The sequence below is a fragment of the Podarcis raffonei genome, chromosome 4, assembly GCF_027172205.1.
Source record: "Podarcis raffonei isolate rPodRaf1 chromosome 4, rPodRaf1.pri, whole genome shotgun sequence".
NCBI classification, from domain to species: Eukaryota; Metazoa; Chordata; class Lepidosauria; order Squamata; family Lacertidae; genus Podarcis; species Podarcis raffonei.
The window spans coordinates 4,505,483-4,523,918 of record NC_070605.1 but is presented as its reverse complement, the minus strand read 5'-3'; the positions used below and the strand labels follow the sequence as shown (position 1 = coordinate 4,523,918).

The window sequence follows — 18,436 nt, the reverse complement described above, 5'->3', positions numbered from 1 at the left end:
CAGGCGCCTATGCGCCTGGTCCACCTCCACCACCTCTCTTGCTGGATACGGCCCTGATCCCTGGGTCATCCAGTCCCACCCCCAGCAATGCAGGAATCTCAGCTGAAGCATCCATGGCAGATGGCCGTCCGATCTCTGCTCAGAAACCTCCAAGGAAGGAGAGTCCACCACCTCCCAAGGGAGACCTTTCCCTGCCCAACTGCTCTTAGATGTCCCTCAAGGCAGCGGGTCCTGAGTTCTAGCCCTGCTGAAACAATCGCACTGGCTGCCAAGGAGGAACCCAGCGAAGTTCAAAATACATAAATCCCAATCTCATCATAAATGAGTAATACTTTCTTATGCACGCAACAAAAGTATGCCATTTCCCTTTCCAGAAATGCTTAATTGCTAATTCAAAGGACTAAAAATGGATGGTTGTTGTTATGTTTAGGGAAGCTTTTAATATTTGATGGACTATTGTATTTTAATATATTGTTGGAAGACGCCCAGAGTGGCTGGGAAACCCAGCCAGATGGGTGGGGTATAAATTATTATTGTTATTATTATTAGTAGTAGTACTACTACTACTATTACTATTGATCAGGTGAGTGTTCTCCTTTCGAAAGAGGCAGGTGGAATCTCCACGGTTGCTAATAGTATAACGTTGAAAGTGCAGGGAAATATGGGGAGCCCTAGAGCACCTGCTTGGCATGCAGAATGTCCCGGGGTCAACTCCTGACATCTCCTGCAAGGGCCGGACGAAATCCCTGCCTGAAACTCTGGGGAGCTGCTGCCAGTCAGTGTAGACCAGGGGTCCTCAAACTATGTCCCGCGGGCCGAATCCAGCCCGTCAGCATCGTGAATCTGGCCTGCATGACCATTTCAGAACCCGCCAAGTGTCTGAAGCTGAAAGCATCTTGCTGCCCGCTCAGTCAATCCCCGTGAGGGAAACGCCACTGGTGTTGTGGCGGCTCTACCAATGAAAGGCCAGGTGTTTTCACCTGGGGACGGGGAAGTGTTGCCTTTTGGCTTGAAGAGCGAAGTTGAGGTTGACGGAGGAAGGCAGGCTTGGGTCAATTCGGTTTTGTTACTTAGAGGTTTACTTTAAAGGTGAGAGAAGGAAGTATAGTCCTGTTTCTGTGCATGGAGCAGTGGTCTTTCCACTCATGTGGTTTACATGCTCTGAAAGCTGGGATCTGTTTTGATATTTCAATTTTAAAAGGGTGGAGTGGAACCGGAGATTGACCATCTTGTTAGCCTGGGGCAGGGGTCAGCAACCTTTTTCAGCAGTGGGCCAGTCCACCGTCCCTCAGACCATGTGGGGGGCCAGACTATATATTTTCTGGGGGGATGAACCAATTCCTATACCCCACAAATAACCCAGAGAGGCATTTTAAATAAAAAGACACATTCTACTCATCTAAAAACACACTGATTCCCGAATCGTCCGTGGGCTGGATTGAGAAGACGATTGGGCCACATCCGGCCCCCAGGCCTTCGTTTGCCTACCCCTGGCCTGGGGAGCCACATTCTGGTTGAAGGAGGCCAGGAATGGCCCCCAAGGCTTGGGATGTCCCTCCTCCCCTGCCGTAGGACTTGGAATCCAGGAGAAAAATCTAGGAATAGCCTTGCCAGGTGCTCAGGGACGGACTCACCTGTCCCCACGTCCTTTTCTTTGCAGATGTGCTGCAGTTGCACATCCCTCCCCCAGGGGTGAGTATTGGGGAGAACCAGAGCAGGGACTCAGACCTGCCCTCTTGCCCCCCACTCTGCACTCTCGGATGTGGAGAAGCTCTCCCTTCGTGAGGAACTGACAGACTGACTTTTGCCTTTCATCTGCTGGAGGAAGATCAGCTATACCTGCCGGAGGTGATTCAGAACTGCCAAGCAGCTCAGCTCAGGGGGCTCTGAACCCAGAACTGCTCCAAGCAGGAGACGACCAAAGCCATCCTGGTGAGTAGTGGGGAAGTGGGGGAGGGAGGGGCTTTGGGGAAGGGGTTGTCCGTCTGCCGGAGAGGAGGACCCTACTGAGACTCAACTTAAAAACTACCGTCCCATATCCTTATTAAATGTGGATTACAAAATTTTTGCTGATATTTTGGCCAAGAGACTGAAAAGAGTATTGATTGAAGAGATACATAAGGACCAAGCGGGCTTTCTACTGGGAAGACATATATCTGATAACTTGAGGAATGTAATTGACATTTTGGAAAAGTTGGATGTGAACATAAACACTAAAGCTGTTTTGATATTTGTGGACGCGGAGAAAGCCTTTGACATTTCTTGGAGTTTTATGAAAAAGAACTTACAGGGTATGGGGGTAGGCCAAGGCTTTGAAAATGGTATGAGTGCAATATACTCTGAACAAAAGGCTAAACTAATTGTAAATAATGCGGTTACGGAACAATTTAAGATAGAAAAAGGGACAAGACAAGGGTGCCCAATCTCCCCTTTACTTTTTATATCGGTCCTGGAGGTTTTGCTGAATATGATTGAAAGGACCGGCTGGTTAAAGGCATACAGGTCGGAGCCAAACAGTATAAATTGAGAGCATTTGCAGATGACCTAGTTTTGACGTTACAGGAGCCAGAATCTAGTACCAAAAGAGTTTTAGAATTAATTCAAGAATTTGGTCAGGTGGCAGGATTTAAACTGAATAAGTCCAAAACTAAGGTTTTAGAGAAAAACTTAACATTGTTTGAAAAAGAGAAATTTCAGAATGAAACAGGTTTGACTGTGGTGAAGAAAGTGAAATATCTGGGGATTAATATGACAGCTAAATATGGGAATTTATTTAAAAATAACTATGAGAAATGCTGGTTAGAAGTGAAAAAAGATCTTGAAATATGGTCAAATTTGAAGCTTTCCTTGATGAGTCGAATTGCAGCTATAAAGATGAATGTATTGCCTAAAATGTTGTTTTTGTTTCAAACATTGCAAATTGTGGACAAGATGGATTGTTTTAAGAAGTGGCAGAAAGACATTTCTAAATTTGTCTGGCAGGGCAAGAAGCCCAGGATAAAATATAAGATTTTAACTGATGTAAAAGAAAGGGGTGGATTTGCCCTGCCAGACTTCAAACTTTACTATGAATCAGCAGCATTCTGCTGGTTGAAAGATTGGCTGCTTCTTGAAAACATAGACATTTTGGATTTAGAAGGTTTTAACAACGTTTTTGGATGGCATGCATATTTGTGGTATGACAAGGTTAAAGCACATAAAGCATTTAAAAATCATATTGTTAGGAGATCTTTGTTTAATGTTTGGATCAGATACAAGGATTTATTGGAAAATAAGACACCAAGGTGGTTGTCACCAATGGAAGCGAAAGCCCAGAAAAAGCTCAATATGGAGGCCAAATGGCCGAAATATTGGGAAATTTTGGAACAAGAAGGAGATAGACTGAAATTGCAGAGCTTTGAGAAACTAAAAAACAAAGTGCAAGATTGGCTTCATTATTTTCAGATAATGGAGGCCTACAATTTGGACAAGAAAATTGGCTTCCAGGTGGAAAAATCTAAATTAGAAACAGAAGTGCTAGAACCCAAAACTAAGATCATGTCAAAAATGTATAACTTGCTGCTGAAATGGAATACACAGGATGAAACGGTTAAGTCAGCTATGATTAAATGGGCACAAGATGTTGGACATAACATTATGTTTGCTGACTGGGAACAGTTGTGGACCACCGGTATGAAATTTACGGCATGTAATGCCCTAAGAGAGAATATTATGAAAATGATATACAGGTGGTACATGACACCAGTCAAGCTTGCAAAAATATATCATTTGCCTGATAATAAATGTTGGAAATGTAAGGAGGTTGAAGGTACATTCTTTCACCTTTGGTGGACGTGCCCAAAGATTAAGGCTTTCTGGGAAATGATTTATAATGAAATGAAAAAGGTATTTAATTATACCTTCTTGAAGAAACCAGAGGCTTTTCTCTTGGGCATAGTCGGCCATTTGGTGCCAAAGAAGGACAGAACGTTTTTTATGTATGCTACAACGGCAGCAAGAATACTTATAGCAAAGCACTGGAAGACGCAAGATCTACCCACTCTGGAAGAATGGCAGATGAAGTTGATTGACTGTATGGGACTGGCAGAAATGACCGGCAGAATCCGCGACCAGGGAGAAGAGTCGGCAGAAGAAGATTGGAAGAAATTTAAGGACTATTTACAGAAATATTGCAAAATTAATGAACTTTGAAAGATGCTGGATTGAATTTATGTGGTCTCTAGCTGTAATGATAAAAAGAACTGGGATAAATATTGTTTAAGTTATAAAATTTAAAAAGTTGATTGGAAAATAAGGTGTTAGTTAAAGGAATGTTAAGAGATTAGGATTTGATGGATAAACAATTTGAACTAGAAAACAAGAAGTGGAGGTATGAGGAAGTCAAAGAAATATGTTATTGAAAATTGATATTGAAATTGATTTGTTTTTTTAAAAAAATTTTCTTTTTCTTTTTTGTCTCTATAAAATTGAAAATTCGAATAAATATTTATATAAAAAAAAACGAGAGGAGGACCCTACTGGCCTAGATTCACTATCCTGTTTGAAAGGGGAATCATCTTAGGAACTTCCTGTGAACATCTGGGTCAGGAATGCCGTTCCTGGAATGGACAAACACACAAGACGTAACCGGCTGTGCATTCACATAAACAATACTCTTCTATCTATTCTTACCACAATATCAAATGTTTATCTTGTGCATAAACAACACATAAAGTGCACTAATATAGATGGAAGTTCTAATAAATCAGTTCATTCATAAAGATCAAATGTCTGCTAGTTTCTGTTCCACATATGTTCATAAAGTCCAAATTGGGGACTACCACAATTCCACATTGTTGACAAGGTGTGATGGCCTGGGATTCGGATTTGGATGCTGAACCTGAGGGATCCCAGCCTGCGCAGGATTCCCCGCCTCCAGAACCAGCTGAGCCAGGGCTGGGGCATGAGCCTGAAGGGTCCTCACCTGTGCTGGATCCTCAGGTGCAGGCACCAGCTGAGTCTGCTCTGGCTCCTGAGGTGATGGAGGGCCCATTGCCTGCAGGTGCTCCACTCAGAGGAAGCTGAGGTTGCCTCTGGGTCCGGTAACCCTCCAGCCACTCCTGAGCTGCAGAGGCTCAGGGATAGAGAGGCAAGTCACCAGAGGATCGGGGACGCCCTATGCCTCAGGGCAGATAAAAGCCGGCAAGCCCCAGTCCCAAGTTGTGGGAGCAACGTTGCTGGTTGCTAGTTCCTGCCTGAGCTCCTGACCCGTCCTGGCTCCCTGCTTGCAAGCCTGTTTCTGACTTCACCCAACTCCCTGCCCTGCACCCAGCTTCAGCTACAACAGATTGCCTCCACGTTGCACCTTTGACCACGGACTGGACTTGGACCTCGCCTCTCGGGTAACCCACAGGACTGTAGCCTTATTGGACTTTACCGACTTGTGGGGTCTGTGTTGCTCCCGGAAGGGAGGAAGGAAGTCAAATGACACCGAGGTTGATTCAAAGAAAGAGTTTATTCTGCTCTCCGGATAGCAGAAGGCACTTGTGTGGTCAGTCCACAGCAAGTCCATGCAGTATATATATCCTCGGTCGCCAGGCTCAGGGCCTCCAGCACTCCCGGCTCCCGGCTCCAGTCCTTCCCAGCAGTTCCACGGCCACAGCCAAGTCACTGGAGGAGCCAATGCAGCTTGGGGGAGCGCGGACTCACTTCTCTCCCTCGGAGAAGACTCGGAGTCTGGAGGGGAACCTGTGTCTCTACTGCGGCAGAAGTGGACACTATGCCCAATCTTGTCCTGAGAAAACGCCAGCCACAGGGAAATGGCCAACCCCAGTAGCCGATGGCCCAGGCTACCTGCGGTCCCAAACATCGCATGATGGGCCCTCACCGGTGGAATTGCAACACCTCATAGTTCTGGTGCGTCTATATCCCCTGGTGGGTGCTGGATTCTCACCCACGCTCTGGTAGATTCAGGGGCAACTCGCTCCTATATGGACTCTGCCTTCGCCGCCCATCATCAGGTGCCACTCCAGGACAAGCCAGAACAGGTACAGGTGGAGGCAATTGACGGACAGCTCCTGCGCTCGGGTGCCTTTACTCAGGAGACTCAGCCCTTGGTCCTGTGTCACCAGCAGCACCGGGAGGTGCGCACCTTGGACATTGCCACCATGCCCCGGTTTCCCCTGGTGCTAGGGATGGACTGGCTGGAGTCTCACAATGTTCAGAACGACTGGGTCAATCAGACTGTGCGCTTCCCAGACCCGTGTCCCCATGCTCGGTCTGAGATGCTAGTGGCCGCCCCCACGGGGGAAGCTGCGTCAACGCTCCCCGCTGTTTACCAGGACTACCAAGAAGTGTCTGAGGAACATGGGGCAGACCAGCTGCCGCCTCATTGGTCTTTCGACTGCGGCATAGACCTCCAGCCCAGAGTGACCCTGCCTGCGAGCCACCTGTACTGCCTTGCAGAGCCAGAGCGCTAAGCCTTGTAGGACTTCCGTCGCAAGAACCTGGAGTGCGGGTTCATTTGGCCCTCTACCTCGCCCACCGCCACTCCAGTACTCTTCGTTAAGAAGTGTGGTGAGCTTCGTCCCTGCCATGATTACCGGACCCTGTATAAGATTACCATCCCAGACCAGTATCCCTTGCCCCTTATTGCAGAGTTGCTGGAGCGGGCGCAAAGGGCGCAGATGTTCACCAAGCTGCACCTTCGGGGAGCCTACAATTTGATTAGGATCCGAGCCGGGGATGAGTGGAAGACAGCATTTGGGACACGGTATGGGCTGTTCGAATACCTGGTAATGCCTTTCGGGTTGTGCAATGCGCCTGCCGTGTTCCAACGGTACATCAACCACGTGTTCCAGGTCTTGCTAGACAAGTACGTGGTGGTGTACTTAGATGACATTCTCATTTACTCCAACGACCCAACTTGCCATGAGGGTCATGTCCGGTCCATGTTGCAGCGCTTGCGAGAGCAACGGCTGTATGCTAAGCTCAGCAAGTGAAAGTTTCACCAGCGGTCGGTGGACTTCATCGGTCACCAACTCTCCCCCTGATGGGGTGCAGATGGATCCCAGGAAGGTGGCAGCAGTTCAGGAGTGGGCGGCACCCCAGAAGCGCAAGGACCTACAGCGGTTCCTGGGGTTCGTCAACTATTACTGGACCTTCATTGTGGACTATGCTCACCACGCGACCCCGCTGACCCGACTGCTGTGCCCCAAGACACCATTCTCTTGGGACAAGGAGGCAGAGGTGGCGTTTCAGGGGTTGAAAGCCTGTCTCCAGAGGGTGCCGCTTTTACAGCATCCTAATCCTAATTAGGAAGCCTCAGCGTGCCCAGGCTTCGCACAGCTGTCCGCAAGCCTGGGGAGACCGGCGTGGCTCCCTAGACTTGCGGATAGCAGGCTCTTCTGGGGGCTGGGGTCGGGGGAAGCTCAGGCTTCCCCCGGGCCAGCCCCGTGCCTGGGGGGGAAATAATTTTTTTTCTTTATTTCCCCCCCCAAAAAAACCTAGGTGCGTCCTATAGGGCGGTGCGTCTTATGGGGCGAAAAATACGGTAACTGTACCAAGCAAACACATATATTTTATGGGGGGCAAAGACCCCTAGGAATTTAAGAGTGGCTGTATTCCCTACACCCACAAGTCTCAGAATGCTTAGAACATAAAAACACAACATAAAAACACAAAACATCACGTGTTAAAATAGCATTAAATGTCAATAAGAAAAAGGCCTGGTTAAAAAGGTGCGGATCTGCCTGGCTCCTAAAGCTGTATAATGGCTTTTCCGACCTTTGTATGGATTCTTTGGTGGGAAGTGAGTTTAGAGCTAACAGTGAAGCTTCTTCCACATTCCACACACCGATAAGGTTTCTCCCCTGTATGAATTATTTGATGGGAAGTGAGATAGGAGCTCTGACTGAAGCTCTTTCCACATTCCAGACACTGATAGGGTTTCTCCTCTGTATGATTTCTGTGATGGGAAGTAAGAGAGGAGCTACATGTGAAGCTCTTTCCACATTCCACACACTGATAGGGTTTCTCCCCTGTATGAATTCTTTGATGGTAAGTGAGAGAGGAGCTACATGTGAAGCTCTTTCCACATTCCACACACTGATAGGGTTTCTCCCCTGTATGAATTCTTTGATGGTAAGTGAGAGAGGAGCTATGAGTGAAGCTCTTTCCACATTCCACACACTGATAGGGTTTCTCCCCTGTATGAATTCTTTGATGGTAAGTGAGAGAGAAGCTACATGTGAAGCTCTTTCCACATTCCACACACTGATAGGGTTTCTCCCCTGTATGAATTCGTTGATGGGAAGTGAGAGAGGAGCTATGAGTGAAGCTCTTTCCACATTCCACACACTGATATGCTTTCTCCCCTGTATGAATTCTTTGATGGGAAGTGAGTTCGAAGTTTCTAATGAAGCTTTTTCCACATTCCGCACACTGATAGGGTTTCTCCCCTGTATGAATTCTTTGATGGGAAGTGAGATAGGAGCTCTGACTGAAGCTCTTTCCACATTCCACACACTGATAGGGTTTCTCTCCTGTATGAAATTTTCGATGGGAAGTGAGAGTGGAGATCTGACTGAAGCTCTTTCCACATTCCACACACTGATAGGGTTTCTCCCCTGTATGAATTCTTTGATGGGAAGTGAGAGAGGAGCTCTGACTGAAGCTTTTTCCACATTCCATGCACTGAAAGGTTTTCTCCCCTGTATGAATTCTTTGATGGGAAGTGAGAGAGGAGCTCTGAATGAAGCTCTTTCCACATTCCACACACTGATAGGGTTTCTCCCCTGTATGAATTCTTTGATGGGAAGTGAGAGAGGAGCTCTTCCTGAAGCTCTTTCCACATTCCACACACTGATAGGGTTTCTCCCCTGTATGAATTCTTTGATGGGAAGTGAGAGTGGAGCTATCAGTGAAGCTCTTTCCACATTCCACACACTGATAGGGTTTCTCCCCTGTATGAATTCTTTGATGGGACGTGAGACTGTGGCTGTGAGTGAAGCTCTTTCCACATTCCACACACTGATAGGGTTTCTCCCCTGTATGAATTCTTTGATGGGAAGTGAGCTTGGAGCTCTGACTGAAGCTCTTTCCACATTCCACACACTGATAGGGTTTCTCCCCTGTATGAATTCTTTGATGGGAAGTGAGAGAGGAGCTATAAGTGAAGCTCTTTCCACATTCCACACACTGATAGGGTTTCTCCCCTGTATGAATTCTTTGATGGCAAGTGAGAGAGGAGCTATGATTGAAGCTCTTTCCACATCCCATACACTGATAGAGTTTCTTTCCAATGAGATTTTGTTGATGGGAAGTGGAATTGGAGCTCTGACTGCAGCTTTCTCCACACTCCAAATTTTTTTGTGGCTTCTCCTCTCTGGGCATTTTTTCATGGTCACCTTTGTTCTCGATTTCCAATTCATCACAATCTGCATTGGGGAGAAAAGGGGATTAGAGCCACAGGAGCAAATGGAGAAGAACTGAAGGGAGTTGCGTGTCTGTTCATTACCTGTGTTGTTTGTTTAATATGAGATTCGGATGAGTTGTTGAATGTTGCTTTGTTTATATAAAGCAGTGGTCAAAATTTTGAAAGACTCTTGGGAAAAAGTGTATTTCAGAGTTTTGATGGCTTATAACACCACTTCATTTGGAGTAATGTCATAAAATTATATATCAATGGAAAGATAATTCGATCAAAAATGCAATCAATAATGCAATCCAACAAAATTTGTTCAATTACCCGTATTCTATCAAACGTTATAGCCAAATAACCAGAAAAAGGAAGCACAACTTGCTTTTGGTAGACTTTTGTCAGTGTGTTATGTGATTGCTATCAAGTTGGTTGGTTTTTTGTGTTCTTTCATTTAGTGAGGGTGTAAGACATAATAAAATTATAGAAATGGCACAAGGAGTTGAGTGGTCCCCAGAAAGTGATGTAAGATTGTACTATTAAGTGAGCAAGGCTACAGTTATGAAGAAATTAGAAGAGAGATTGGGGAAAACTTAACCAAAGTTGGCCTTTCTATATTTTTGAAGAGGTATAAGGAGACTCAGTCACTACAAAAGTGACGATGGACGAGTGGAGAGACTGTGCCTACATGACAGAAGAAAATCATCTGGGTGTATACAAGATGACATGGCGCAATGTAATGGGAAGTTGAGTGCAAGGACTGGTCTAAATTAGAATTCTAAGAAAAAGCCATTGTTATCTCTCAAGCAAAGGTTGAAAAGATGAAACCCATGTTAACTGGGCAGTGGAACAATGGGGCGGTGTTATTTGGAGCGATGAGACCCAAATCTCCTTGCTTGGTAGTGATGGCATGAAATACCTGAGGAGAAGAATCAGATAAGATTTACATCCTACTTGCATTACACTGACCGTGAAACACCCAGACAGTGTGATGATCTGGGGTTGTATCGCAGCAAAAGGTGTGGGCAGAATTTGCGTAGTTAATGGGAATATAAATGCGGAAAAATGCGTAAACGAAATATGTGAGCCCAAACTGAAGGTGATCTTTTCCCAGATACCAAAGCATTTATATATTTTCAACAGGATTCAGCTCTATGCCATGTTACTGCTGTGTGCAAAAGGTGCATTCAAGATAATCATATTTCACTGCTGGAATGGCCTGGGAATAGCCCACACTTTAACCCAATCAGAAATCTATGGAGCCGACTGTCAGGGAACTGCCATCGGAACTAGAGGAGGAGGAGGCAAGGCTCCAAGCGATGCTGGAGAGGGGCCAAGCAGGGAGAGAGGCAGGTCTCCTGTTGGGGAAGAAAATCAGCGCAACACCAGGGATAGAGGGGGGCCAATGGGGGAAGCAGAGAGCAGGCTCTGGGACTCTTCACCGGACACCAGCGGGGAGAGCACAGGTCCTCCGCTACCCACGCCCTCCCTGCACAGAAGACTTCCGTGCAGGGAGAGTAGGAGGAGACTGGGCGTCAAACAGCTTTTATGTTGAAAAAGGTTTAAGAAACGCCCACTGACGGATTCTGCCAGCAACTGAACAGCCACGGAGTGGATGGCTGTCCAGCGAGAAATGGTTTAACCAGCCAACCTAGCCCATAGCGGTGGCTATTTACGCACAAGCAACCCCTAAAGCCATTACAGCAATCCGTCAGTCCCTGAAAGTTGCTTGTGCGCAGCGACAGGCAGGGGACCATAATGAGTCAAACAGGAGAAGCCGGCGCCATGGAGCGAGCAGCTGGAGTGCAGAATCTGGTGGAGAGGAACCGAGATTTAGAACAGCATGTGGCTCTGCTGACGGCGAGGCTGGAAGAACAGAGGGCTCAGGATGCCAATGTCAGACCCACCCCCATCGCAAGGAAGGTACCGGGGCTGGTGCACAAGTTTGGGGGAAAGCCCCAAGACTACAATGCGTTCCGAACGGAAATAGAGTACGCTTTGGAACTGCAGCATGATGACTTTGCGGATGATGGGGAGAGGGTGGCCTACATTGTGGGGCATCTGCAGAATGGGGCGCGGGAATGGATCAGGCCCCTAATGGCAACGCAAAATGCCGCCTTGAAAGACGTCAGGAAATTTTTTCAGGCAATGGATGCAATGTTTTCAAGCGAAGTGGCGCAAAATGGGGTTCGGCGGCAATTGATGGGGTGCAAGCAGGGGAGCCAATCTGTTAGAGAGTACTGGTCGCGCTTTGCGATGTTAATCCACCGGCTTGGGTGGAATCTGGATGCGGAACCCATTCAGATGTTATTTGAGGAGGGGTTGTTCCCAATGGTCAAGGATGAGCTTTCCCACGCGCCCCGCCCGCAGTCGATGGACCAGCTGACCAAGGCTGTGCTTGCGATTGGAGCGAGACAGGAAGCGCGGGCGCAGGAGAAGAGCGAAGGGAGAGGGGAACGTTACCATGACTACCGCATTCCTGAAATACCGCGGCAGCCTCCCCAGCCGGCTGAGTCAATGGAAATAGATGGCGCGCGCGCGCGCGAGGTTTCAAACACCACTGAAGGGCGCAAAAGGGGGGAAAAGGATTGAAAAACCCACAAGAAGTGTTTCCTCTGCCAACGGCCAGGACATTTTGCCAGGGTCTGCCCTCAAAGAAAGGCCTGGCAAGGGATGGTGGGAGCTGTGGGCTGTGAGGGGAAGGAGGAAACGGATCAGGACCAGGGAAACGACCAAGCTTGGCTGCCAATCAGCGGGGGCGGCAGCCAAGCCAACAACCAATAGAAGTGCCCCAACCAGACCCTCCCAGGGCAGCGATAGCCATAGAAGTGGTGCTAGAACTCCCAAATGGGCACCCAGTCAAGGTGAAGGGGCTGCTGGATTCAGGCAGTTCCTGCAGTTTCTTCAGCAAGAGCTTCGCTCTAGAACACCAACTCCACCTGCTGCCTCTGGATTTTCCCTTGCAAGTGACCACCATCGACGGCCGGGAACTTCTGGGAGGGGAGGTGACGCACCAGACCCCACCAATGAGAATGAGGGTTTCCAGGCACACAGAGACTATTGCCTTTCACGTGGCCACACTGTCAGGACCCCCAATAATACTGGGAATGAGCTGGCTGTCACTGCATGATCCAGTAGTGGCATGGCATCAGCGGACAGTCACCTTTGGGTCAGCTTACTGCTTGGAGCACTGCATGGGGGGGGAACCCCAAGGATGACAGTGGCCAGGGTGGCGGGAATGGCGGTGGAGCCAAAAGGGAAGGTGCCACCCCAATATGCTGACCTGCAGGAGGTCTTCAGCGAGAAGGAGGCGGATAGACTACCCCCTCATAGGCCCTTTAACTGCCAAATCAACCTACTCCCAAGGGCTCAGCTGCCAGTGGGTAAACTGTATGCCGTGTCGGACAGGGAGATGCAGGAGTTGCGGGAATTTATTGACAAGAACCTGAAAAGAGGTTTCATAAGATAATCAAAGGTGGTGGGGGGCAGTCCGGTGTTCTTTGTGGACAAAAAGGATACTAATAAGCCCAGGCTCGTTGTGGACTACAGGGGCGTCAACCTGGTGTCAGAACCAGTGACCTTCCCAATGCCCAGGATTGATGACATTTTAACACGGGTGAGGCAGGGGAAAATTTTTACCAAGCTGGACCTCAGGGGGGCATACAATTTGATCAGGATGAGGGAGGGGGATGAATGGAAAACCACCATGTTCACCCCCCTAGGAGCCTTCAAGTACTTAGTTATGCCCTTCGGATTACAGTCGGGCTCCGCCTGCTTTCAAGCTTTCATGCACCACGTGTTGGGGTCCCTGCTGTACAAAAACTGCGTAGCCTTCTTGGACGACGTCTTAATCTATTCTGACAATGAGAAGCAACATGTCAAGGACGTCAGGGAAGTGCTAAAGAGACTGCAGAAGCACCAGTTGTGGGTCAAGCTGGAAAAATGCCAATTTCACACAAGGGAGGTCGAGTTTCTGGGGTACAAGTTGTCAGACAAGGGCCTAGCTATGGACCCCAGCAAGGTGCAGGCGGTACTGGAATGGAAGGCCCCCAAGACCCGGAAGGACGTGCAGAGGTTCCTAGGGTTCAGCAACTTCTACAGGAAGTTCATCAAGAACTTCGCCCATTTAACAGCACCCATCACAGACTGTCTCAGTAGCAAAAAGAAGTTCGTCTGGACGGAAGGGGCCCAGCAATCCTTTGAAAGCCTGAAGAAAGCGTTCACGTCGGAAGAGCAGCTCCTGCACGTGGATCTGGAGAAGCCCATGAGGCTAGAGACCGACGCGTCAGACCGGGCCATAGGAGCCGTACTTTTGCAGCCAGTAACCCAGCAAGACTGGAGGCCGTGCGCCTTTTTCTCGAGGAAGCTGAACGAGTCGGAGCAGAACTACACGGTGTATGACCGCGAACTGCTAGCTATCTATGCAGCATTTCGCCGATGGAGACATCTGTTAATAGGGGCGCGGCACAAGATCCAGGTTTGCATGGATCACAAGAACTTGGAGTACTGGAGGACTGCGCGAGTACTCAACCAGAGACAGATTCGATGGGCACAAGAGTTCTCCAAGTTTTCCTTCGAGATCCGGTATGTGCCGGGAGAGGAGAATGTTAGAGCCGATGCTCTCTCCCGGAAGCCGGAGTACATGGAAGGAGAGGGACCGCCGGAAGCCCGACACGTGTTCCCCGAGGACAAATGGGTGTGTGGGGGAGTGTTGGTTGGGAAACGAGAACTAGCCGGTCTCACCAGGGACGACGAGTTCGCCCAAACTAAAATCAGGGAACTACGGGAAGAAAGGGAAAACCATGGAGAGTTTGAAGAAAAGGAAGGGATACTGTACTATAAGGGAGCGCTGTACGTACCGGGGGAGACCTTGAGGGGAAGGGTACTCAAACAACTCCACGACAACCCAACAGTGGGGCACTTTGGTCAGCACAAGACCATGCTGCTTGTCACCAGGCAGTTCTGGTGGCCAAGGGTAAGGGAAGATGTACGTGAGTACGTACGGGGGTGTGACCGCTGCCAGAGGGCAAAGGGGGAGAGGGCGGCCCCTGCAGGGTTACTGGAATCCTTACCCACGCCGGGAAGACCCTGGGAGGTGGTGTCCATAGATTTTATGACTGATCTGCCCAAATCAAGAGGGAAGACAGCAGTCATGGAAGTAGTCAATCTACTGACAAAAATGTGCCATTTCATAGCTTGCTCACATGCGGTGACGGCAGAGGAAACAGCCAGATTGTTTGTAGATCACATCTTCAGGTTGCATGGAGCTCCTTCGAGGGTCATCTCAGATCGCGGGAAACAATTTACTTCAAGGTTCTGGAGGAAGCTCATGAGCTTGCTGCAGGTCGAGGTGGGGTTCTCGACGGCGAGACACCCGGAAACCAACGGGCAAGCGGAACGAGCGAACAGTATACTCCAACAATACCTACGCTGCTACGTCAGCGAGAGACAGAACGATTGGGTAGAGAAACTAGCGCTGGCTGAATTTGCATACAATAACGCTGAACACGTGTCCACGGGAATGAGCCCGTTCATGGCCAATTATGGGTGTCACCCCAGGGCCTTCCCGGGGAGGGGGGAGGAAGGGTGGAGCGTACCTGCAGCAGAGCAGTTTGTGGAAGAAATGGAGGCCTTGCACCAGCAACTCCAGATGAATTTGGAGAGGGCCAAAGAAATTTACAAGAGGCGGGCAGACAAGCACCGTCGGGAAGGGGAGACCATACGGGTGGGGGACCGGGTGTGGTTGTCAACCCGAGGGTTACCCTTTAAGGGAGGGTGCAAGAAGTTGCAGCCGAGGCGAACACAGCAGGTGAACCCCGTGGCATTTAGGCTCAAGCTGCCTGACAGCACGAAGTTACACCCGATGTTCCATAGGTCCCTACTCTCTCCGTACAGGGAGGGGCGGGAATTCCCGGGACGGGAGGGAGAAGTCACCACACACCCACAAGTAGAGGAGAGGGAACACCACAACCAAGCCACGGAAATATTCGATTCCAGGTGGCGGGGGCGCAAGGTAGAGTACTTGGTCGCTTGGGAGGGAGAACCCCGGTCCGAAGACACGTGGGTTCCCGCAGAGGCAATCAATGACGGGTATCTAGTGGAAGAGTTCCACAGTCGGTTCCCACACAAACCAAAACCACCAGCGAGATACTGGGAGGAGCAATTTGGCACCACCGACGACGAGGAGGAGTTTGTAGGTTTTCCTGACTCCGAAGAGGAGGGAGGAGAAGCGTCGGGGAGGGAGGATTCAGACTGGGAGGCCCACCCCGCGGGGAGAGATCAGAGCGGGTGGGAAGCGGGTTTTGAATCCTCTGAGGATGGCGACAGCTCCTTCCGAGGATTCCCCGCATCGTCGGCCAATGACAGGGACGAAGTTGGATCCAAAGGTCGAGCCGGGGGTGGAGGGGGTTCTGGGGGGGAGATGGATGTCAGGGAACTGCCATCGGAACTAGAGGAGGAGGAGGCGAGGCTCCACAGCGATGCTGGAGAGGGGCCAAGCAGGGAGAGAGGCAGGTCTCCTGTTGGGGAAGAAAATCAGCGCAACACCAGGGATAGAGGGGGGCCAATGGGGGAAGCAGAGAGCAGGCTCCGGGACTCTTCACTGGACACCAGCGGGGAGAGCACAGGTCCTCCGCTACCCACGCCCTCCCTGCGCAGAAGACTTCCACGCAGGGAGAGTAGGAGGAGACTGGGCGTCAAACAGCTTTTATGTTGGAAAAGGTTTAAGAAACGCCCACTGACAGATTCTGCCAGCGACTGAACAGCCACGGAGTGGATGGCTGTCCAGTGAGAAATGGTTTAACCAGCCAACCTAGCCCAGAGCGGCGGCTATTTACACACAAGCAACCCCTAAAGCCATTACACCGACTAAAGAAACTTGTTAGTCAGAAGCAACCCAGCAATAAAGCCCAATTAACAGAGGCAATAATTCAGTCTTGGTTTCCCATTATTACAGCTGCAGAACTAAAAACTTGGTTCACTTCAAGTGAAGGCGTTGTAAGGCCGTAATTAAAGCTAAAGGTTACCAATGGTTACCAAAGGTTTCACGTTTTTTCTTTATGACTGCTGTTCTAATAAATACTCCTTCATAAAAGTCATCGCATTACATTCTTCATTAAATTATCTTTCCATTGCTATATAATTTTATGGGATTACTCCACACAAAAGTGGTGTTATGAGCCATCAAACCTCAGAAATACACTTTTCACAAAAGGTTTCCACAATTTCGGCCACTAGGAGAAGTTGTTCATTTTAAAGTTAATGTTCTTTTATATGGATTCAGATTATTATTATTTATGTTTCATTTTTATATGTGTGTTGGAAACCGCCCAGAGTGGCTGGGGCAACCCAGCCAGATGGGCAGGGTATAAATATAAATTATTATTATTACTACGGTGGTACCTTGATTTAAGAATAGTCCTGTTCCGGAAAGTTTGTAAACCGAGGTACCACTGTATCATCATCATCATCATCATCATCATCATCATCATCACCACCACTGCTACTTCTACCTGAAATTCAATAAGCCTAGCTCTTCTCTGGGATGAATTTTGTTTGGCCCAGTCATGGCATACCCTCCATCTCCAATGTCAGTCCTCTCTTTGGTCAACCCAAGATTGACAGCAGCAAAAACAAAAGCAGAAAACCTGAAGCTACTTATCTTTCCTAACAATTCTGAAGCTGACATTGAAGATGGCCTGGGCAGTTTAGACCAGCCCAATCGTGGTAGAAAAAGGAATAATCTGAGGAAGATTGTTCAAAGAAAAAACTGTAAGTTACTCTTTATTGTGGGGGTGTTAGGTTCCCAGGTGTTGTAGGGGGCGCTGTTGAGCTCTGTGAAAATATATGACGTTGGTCACATAGAGGTATTTTTTGAATTTCCAGGCAGATATGACGATCCCACAGGGAGCCTTACCAAGAGAGGCCACGATCCCACGATTCTCCTCCATGACGTCCTTATGCAGAGCTCTCTGGTCAGGATCCAGCAACGCCCACTCCTCGTCCGTGAAACGAACAGCAACATCTTTAAAGCACACTGGACCCTAAAAGAAAAAGGGAAATGTCCTCTGAGACAGCAGAAATATGATCTACTCCACAATGCTCTGTTGTTTCCTTCCTGTAAATTGCGGTGTTGTTTCAATAGGATTGCTTTGCTGCACATTTTATTTATGGATGCTTATTTTATTCTAAGTTTAAATTATGGGTATTCGTTTTTGTGCAAATAAGTTGTACTCCACCTTGTGTTATTCAAGTCATTCTGCCTAGGCAAGCATTCCAGTTTCCCCAATGGAAGGATCCACTTTCTCCTCTCCTCCTGGGCTTTTCTGGGGAGTTCCCTCCCAATGCCCTACAGCCAAATTCGAGGGATTCATGGAGGAATGGGGAGGAGGAGGAATGGGAGGCAAGCCCCATCTTGCAGCCGATGGGGCTGGTTAGGTGAATCCAGGCCGCTATTTGTTCTCATTTGTCCGGTGCTTAGAAATCAATTTTAGCATTCAGTGATCAATCTAGAAATAAAATAAGCCTATTTTGAATGGCCATTTGTCTTGGATGATCTAGCAGAGATTCCTGCATTGCAGGGGGTCTCCTGGCTCTGAGAGACAAGCAGGGAGGGTGGCTTCTGGCAAAAGGAGAGGGAGCCACGGTGGCTCCTCCTTCTCCTGACTCACCTCAGCCTCTCGACCTTCCTCTCCCACTTGCCTCCTTCCTCTTCTGCCTCTGATTCTGCACTGCATTCTGCCACAGAGTCTCCCAGCTCACTACGCCCTGTAACCCCTTCAGCTTCTGACACCTCCTCTTCCCAGGCTTCTCCCTCTTCTCCCTCTACCTGCTCATCCTTCCTCCACCTCCACTCCTTCGGCTCTGAGCCGTCTTCCTTTCCTGGTTTCCCAGCTGTTTCCTCCCACCACTCCTCTGTGCCTAACCAGTCCATGACATTGCTCCATCCCTCGGCCTCTGTCCCCACAAGGCAGCTTCCCCTGACCTGATCTGGTTCCACAGCTGCTGCTTCCCTTTTGCCCCCATGAAAAGGCGGATCAG

General features: G+C 48.8%; 1 protein-coding gene and 1 long non-coding RNA gene across 8 annotated transcripts in view; one reads left to right on the top strand and one right to left on the bottom strand.

The window, feature by feature from the left end:
- Positions 1–18,436, bottom strand: part of LOC128412035 (zinc finger protein 420-like) — a 621,951-nt gene that overhangs the window by 450,058 nt on the left and 153,457 nt on the right. The window contains exons 5-6 of one of the 7 annotated variants that reach the window (XM_053384845.1): positions 17,313–17,439; positions 7,539–9,416 (exon numbers count right to left, since the gene is read on the bottom strand). The exons of 4 other annotated variants lie outside the window; for them this stretch is intronic. In XM_053384845.1, the coding sequence (XP_053240820.1) occupies positions 7,738–9,416; positions 17,313–17,439 (1,806 nt within the window). In that variant the 3' untranslated portion in view covers positions 7,539–7,737. Of the gene's footprint in view, positions 1–7,538; positions 9,417–17,312; positions 17,440–18,436 lie in introns of those variants that run through there. 2 more of the 7 variants (XM_053384846.1, XM_053384853.1) reach the window with 2 other exon arrangements.
- The window catches only part of LOC128412195 (uncharacterized), a 60,610-nt gene that overhangs the window by 13,833 nt on the left and 28,341 nt on the right, over positions 1–18,436 (top strand). The gene's annotated exons all lie outside the window — the stretch shown is intronic.